Source organism: Heliconius melpomene, chromosome 20 (genome assembly GCF_056956725.1).
Source record: "Heliconius melpomene rosina isolate 202511_hmr_F chromosome 20, ASM5695672v1, whole genome shotgun sequence".
Lineage (NCBI taxonomy): Eukaryota > Metazoa > Arthropoda > Insecta > Lepidoptera > Nymphalidae > Heliconius > Heliconius melpomene.
In genome coordinates, this window is record NC_140408.1 from 12,475,748 (window position 1) to 12,482,625 (window position 6,878).

The 6,878-nt window shown below is 31.9% G+C and overlaps 1 protein-coding gene across 2 annotated transcripts; it reads left to right on the plus strand.

The window, feature by feature from the left end:
• Window positions 1-202: 202 nt before the first annotated feature.
• Window positions 203-6,484, plus strand: LOC146528057 (brain-specific homeobox protein homolog). Of its 2 annotated transcripts, none has more exons than XM_085205214.1 (5): window positions 203-810; window positions 1,858-1,965; window positions 2,878-3,036; window positions 4,282-4,340; window positions 4,923-6,484. In XM_085205214.1, exons 1-5 carry the CDS (start codon window positions 528-530, stop codon window positions 5,031-5,033), a joined length of 720 nt encoding a protein of 239 aa, XP_085061340.1. In that variant the 5' UTR covers window positions 203-527; the 3' UTR covers window positions 5,034-6,484. The 2 variants fall into 2 exon arrangements, with proteins under 2 accessions (XP_085061340.1, XP_085061341.1); XM_085205215.1 differs by having other exon boundaries at window positions 4,285-4,340.
• The last annotated feature ends 394 nt before the right edge of the window (window positions 6,485-6,878 follow it).

A 6,878-nucleotide genomic window follows, 5' to 3' on the forward strand; every position in this document is an offset into this window, starting at 1 on the left:
TATTTTTTTTCCAAAAAAACTACAGGTTTAATACAAAACCAATAATAATACGTTAAAATATAAAAAACCTCACTCAACATCCATTAAATCAACATTAAATAAAGATCATAGGTAAAAATTGTTCTAATCTTACCTCGAGGGGGTGGCCCCCGTAGGCGTATCCAACCCACCCCGTTGAACGACAGTTTAACTCAGTCTCGCACCAAACGACCTCGTTTACACTAACAACTACCAAAAACTGCTCAAATCGCACAAATTAATATAAATAAACGTTTTAAATGTTATAATTTCATAATATTATAACAATTATTTATAATGGAAAGAGATTTTGACAGTTAAAATTAAATACGATTTCCCGCTTTAATTGTTTTTGCACAGATTATTTAGATCTTTTTTCGGGATCGCGAAGTGTTTTTAATTTTAAAATGTGTTGGTAATAATTATTTTAGAAATTCAAATAAACGATAAAAAGTGAAAATTATTAATTATGTAAATTTAACATTAATTTATTGAAAACAAAAAACAAAATGGAAGAAACACGCAGTGATTCGCCAGATACAAATCAGGGGCAGAACTCTAAAACTTCCTTCCTCATCGAGGATATTTTATATCGTGGACAGAGGACATTTAAGCAGCCTGATCCCAGGCGATATGAGTACGAAAGGGAACCTAAATATTTTCCTATGGCTAATGAAGTCCGGCCTGTCCCGAGAGAAGGGTCCTATTTACAAGTAATGGGAGCGTTGGGTGCATATCTTCATACACCAAATACTTATAAAGCTGTGGAAACACCGTATTTTCTTTCTCAAGGTGTGTAATATAATACTTAGAATTAAATTTTGTTACTTCTGGTATAAGTTTTTTAATATTTGTTTTATTTAAGCTTTGTTAATATTTAATAAATGCGCGTATATATTTATATATTTTGTATAATATTTGGGACGAAATTGTAAAATATATATATATATTAGGTATACGTATTTTTTCGTAAAAAAATATATTTTTTTACAACACTTTGCAACTATCGCGAAGTACTCGTGTCTATTAGGGCAAGAAGTAGTTTTGAATAAGATATTAGCCTAGAGACTAAAAAAATATTTGCGAAAACTTTAAAAGTCATCATTTAGGTATACCTAACCATATATGACGAGTGGGAATCGAACCCACACTTTGACAACCGGCAGTGGAGGGGTTAAGTTCCACTTGGGAAATATGGATAACACTATTCGTTTTAGCAGTTTAGTTTCACCAAAATGTGATCTTGAGATCCGCCAATTCAACACGGAATATTTTGAAAATTTGGCGGTAATCAGGAAACGGAATATCTTAACACAAAAAAGCCTATAACTATTTATAAGCCGCTCTCCACTCCGAGATCGATCTCGAGAGCAATTATAGAAGTGAGGACCATAGATTATTACTTTTTTAATTATAAAATAGTAGGCTTTGCTTTACAGGAAAAACTAGAAGCGGCTTTTTTGTCGTAAAATGGTTAAATCATTCTAACCAGCTAAACTATGTACATATTTGTCGATACCCCGTTATATTGTTGCAAAAAACACTTCCCTCTACGCCTACTGCTTCACTGGCAGTAGACAAAGGGAACCTAGTGGAGGGGATTTAAATGCGTGTTCAGGAATTTAACACCGCTCCCTGTCTTGTTATCAGAACGATGAAATGAAAACAATTCCCTCGAGTGAGAATCGAATCTACAACCGCCGCAATTGCTGGCAGAAAAGGTAGAGGTTTTAATTACGCAACAGGCGTTACAAATATTTCATATATCAATGCATCTCTGTAGAGAGAAAATATATAAACAATATCTTTGATAAGAGTTTTCAATATATTTTTATATAGGTGTGCCCTACCACGCGCTGTTCACACCTTCGGAACTGTCTCTCTCCGCGCTGAAGCACTGCCGACGGAGGAAAGCTAGGACTGTGTTTTCAGATCCACAATTAACAGGTTTGTTTAAGTTATAGCTGCATAGTACGGCCGAAGTGTCGTGGCCGTCTTGGTTATGGCTTTGTTAAGTTTTACGCATCATTCACTTTTCAAGGAAATTATGAAAATTTACAAGTATTCATACAATCTTGTTTATTTTTGAACAATGATTTTTTTCTCCACTTTCGTATTGTATTTAATAACTGTCCATATGTATATATATAAATAGTATTTTAAGGAATTTTGAAAGCGCAGGGAATTTTTTTAAAACTTAGGTAGGTATAGCTTTAGAGGTATTATTAGCTTTTTAATTTCTAACTTGGAGTTACTTTTTTTTATATTTTGTTTTTTTAGCTCTACGCTGTATGTCGTGTATATAGCAGGTAGAAGGAACCTAGGAATCCAATGTTAAGACATTTTCATTAAATATATTTCTGGTCTCCATTTTTAGCCGATTTCTGGAGGCATTGCGTGTTGAGTAGTGAAACTCAACGCTTGTTTCCTCGCTTACCAGAACGGTGAAATGATAATATTTTATTGTTACTTATTTTGTTAGCCTTACGCGTTATCCCTGGCGGGGTAGCCAGAGAGAACCAAACGCCAAAAGCTATAACCTCGTATATCTCTTTCGCCTCGTCCACTGTCTTCCGCCCGCATTCTCAAGCTTTTCGTAATATTGCTCCAGTCTCATAGATACTGTGTTTTTGAAAGTCGACCGAAGTTTCCCTCTATCTCTCTGCCCACTCTTTGCCGCTCATTCTTGCATATATTTTTTGTATAAATTACTTTTTTCAGCTTCACGCTATATCCCGCATATAGCAGTGTAAGCTGAAGGAACCTAGCATTAAGATACTCCTTAAAGTATTTATAATGTATTGATATTATATTGACTTGACATTGATTATATAGTTCATTCTTATATTATTCCCACAGGTCTAGAAAAACGTTTCGAATCACAACGCTATTTGTCAACTCCTGAGCGAGTGGAACTGGCTGGTGCCTTGAACCTTTCAGAAACCCAAGTGAAGACATGGTTCCAGAACCGACGGATGAAGCATAAGAAGCAGATGAGGAAACAACAGCAGCAAAGAGGTATGAGAGTGTAATGTGAAAGATTTTTTTATGTTTGAAAAATGTTTACGTATAAAGCCTATTTTCAATTTTTATTTTGTTATTAATAATTCTGGGGTGGGCAAGGACCATGGCCTGGCCCCATTCCTAAGCCCATGCTACTTGGGCGAAGCCATACGTAAAAGCTAGTATATCATAAAACACTTTATAATATCTAAAATACACCTCAGTGTTATCGTAAAATCTATTCAGATACTTGATTAGAAACTTCTACTAAGATTTAACTTTGTTAGAACTTTACAAGACACCTAGGTTACAGCTTCAATTACTCGCATAGTTTCGTGTAGAACTTGGAAGGAATGTACTGGAATTTATTAATATGATAGATATTTCGGTACCGCTACTAAGTGGAACACGCGGTGTTGCTTGGCTTATGTTACGAGATGAAATGGAACGATTGAACAAAAATATGTTATTTCAATAAAAGAATCAAATCTAATAAAATATTATTAAAATTTGACTGTCATTCAAAAGTAGTAGACAAATACAAAAAACACCAAAATTATCAAAATTATCATCACTTAAAAAGTATCATGTCATACACAACTCTTAGGCTTTCCAAATGACCACAACTAGTACTTATAGATTAATTTGTATTTGAATTTGAACGGGAATTGAACCCAAAATCACCGATGCAATAACCAATCACTGCGCAGAATGGGAAAACCTCAAAGTCCTGGCAAATTGAATTTGGAAATCGCGCCACAACTCAAGACGTTCCATAATTGAATTGGGGACACAAGATGGCTGACTTGGTTGCCATAGCAACGTAACGTCTTGGAAATACCGTTACGAGAATTTGAACTTTAAAACAAGAAAGTAAAGTTTATTTTATGAAATTATAGATTATTTGTAGGGAGAGAGAAGTTATTGTCAGCGATAATGTGACTTATTTTATGTAGTTAGGGCTTCTAATCGCTTGTTGGTGTAATTAAGAATACCGTCTTATAGAGTTTGGCTGTTTGGGGACCGCCTTTGCCTGGCTGAAGAAAATTTCATAGAATTTTCTATTTTTAATATGTTCCTGCCGTAATTTTTAAAAAGACTATAAGTTTCTACTTTGTTATTTAACAATTTGTCCCTTATTTATACTTATAACAATTAATACCTAATAAATTTTGAGCTTCTAATAATTGATGTATAAATATAATTAAAAACATTGATTTAATGTGTTAATCAAATATTTTTAAAACAATCTTTATTTAGCAGGTTCTATCGCCGTGGACTTTACTACCAAGCATCCTTCTCAGCCCGTAGAAAGAAAAGTAAGTATTCGTTATTTTTTTTATTTTCTGGCATCTTTAAATGTTTTCGCTCTGGTAAAGAGGCAAGAGGCTCAGTAGAGTCTCGCCACTCAACACGCAATGCCTAAGAATTGAAAGGAAAGTGAGGAACGTAAGTATCTTAATGGGAACGGAGTGTTTTAGCACTAGGCTCCCAGGTTCCCTCTGCTTAGCCTGCTATGCGCAGCATACAGCGTAAAGTTCTTTTTTTTTTAAATCTGCATGATAACCAGCAAGACAGTTCTCTAGAGGAGAACGGGGTAATTGGTCGTTTGTATCTGTAATCTGTTAACGTAATTAACAAAAAATAATATTATAAGAGATTGAAACAATCTTATGTAATAAATGAATTTGTAGTTAAAAGTGTCTTGTAAAAGTTAAAAAGTGTCTTGAGAGGAGGATGTCAACCTCACGTTTTGTTTATAGCCGGAGCTGGAAAATGAAAATCATTGTTTCTCTCGACTCGTAATATAACCTACATCCATCGTGTTTCTAGTCAGACGACGTTGCCCAGATCTGAATTTTTAATACCGTAATAGATTTTAATTACTTTTATTTCAAAAGGAGGAGTCACGAATATCAACCACGCATACATCAGACTCTGAAACGGAACACAGTGACAGTGACATCGACATTGTAGGTGAAACTAATTATACGCACTACAATAACACGTAAACTTATAATTTTCAACTTTAGTGCTTAAGATATTTAGTGTTACAGATGGTTCTTCAGCAAACGAAATAAGTTAATTTTATTCTGTAAGTTCAATATTTGAATAATTTAAATAGTTTCTTTTTAATTATTGATTGATACATACAGTTCTTTCTCAACTTATTTAAGTTATTGATATATAACGGCCCACGGAATGGTAAAATTAATCTGTAGGGCCTTTACTGAGTCTACCATGAACGGAAACTTTATTATATTATATTTTACAGTCTACGCAAATGTAATTATAAATTATATTGTTTGTTTAAAAACCGTTATTATGTAAGGACTCTGTTTTTGTCCGTATTATAATAAAATAAATAGTCAATAATATTTATTTAATATATTTATTATTTATTTTGTCCTGCAAATTATTTTATTTGTTGATATTATGTTACAGTTATAATACTAATCTAGTCACAATATATTTTTTTAATACAGTTAAAAGCTTAAACTAAATATGTTTTACATATTAAGGTAATTTATTGTAAAGTTTAACGCGTTCGCGGACAGTAAATAATAGGGCCTGAATATAAAACTTTTGCATGACAATCAATAAAAAGTTAAAGAACAAAATAATTCGAGAAAACGTTAGGCAATATATTCCAGAATATATGCATAATCTATCTAAGTATAAAGTATTTTTAATTTCAAAATATAAAAAGCAATAGACAAATTTCAAAATTTAGGTATTACATTCATTTAATTATATAAGTATTAATAAATATGAAATTACAGTTAATTAATAAATATAATTAATTTATAATTATCAATAATTAATATTAAAATACTATACGTATAGCGCATAACGGATTTTGGATGAATAACATATTTTAATGGTTTAAAAAAAAACATAATTTATTAATAAAATAAAAGAAATTCTTCTGGTTGCAAAGACGATTACTAAAGGTTCGAGGGTTTCCACACAGAAAGTGAATTATTTTCATTTCCTGGTTCTGATAACACGAGAAAGTGCGGCGCCATTCAATATGTAACGTCTCCAAAATTGGGCGAAGAATGAAGAACGGAGAGTCTTAACCCTAGTTCCCTCTATATAGCCATATGCGGAATACAAAGTGAAGCTATAAAAAAATTAATTCTTTTCCAAAATGCGTTATAATTGATAATCCCGAAGTAATGACAAATATCATAGACTTTTCTATATATTATAAAAAAATGAGCATTATAATATAAATATATCATAAAATAATAAATCAACAAATATTTATCATATAAATTGAGAATCAAAGCTATGCATATATATTATAATATTATAGTTTATTTCAGTAAAATAGATGGTTTTAATTTGCTGTTTGCTTCGGGGTAATGAAACTTTAGATATAACGTGCAATAGTAGTGTAAGTGTTTTATGGTTTAGAATGTAACTAGTCCATAATCTAGTCATTTTGTGCTTATTATCTCGTTACAAGAAAGCTGTGAAATTCTTTATGAATTACTCAATAAAAAACACTTTTGTATCTTTAAGTTACAAAAAATGTCAGTAGTGTCAGACCTACGGGAAGTCCCCGTCGGCACGAATAGCAATTTTGCTTAGAAGACCCGGCAACAAGCTCAACACGTCATTTATTCTGATTTAGTTTATATTTCCATGGTTTATATAAGCAATTGGTAGTTGTGTTGAATACATTAAAAAAAATGATTTGTTAAATAAAAATAGTACACAATATCATATTCGTAAAAATTGCTGTGTAGTACTAATCATAATATAAGTTAGTAAATAGAATCAAATGATAATAATAGTAGTACATACTGTAAATATTAGAAATAAATAATGCTCAATAAACAAGATTA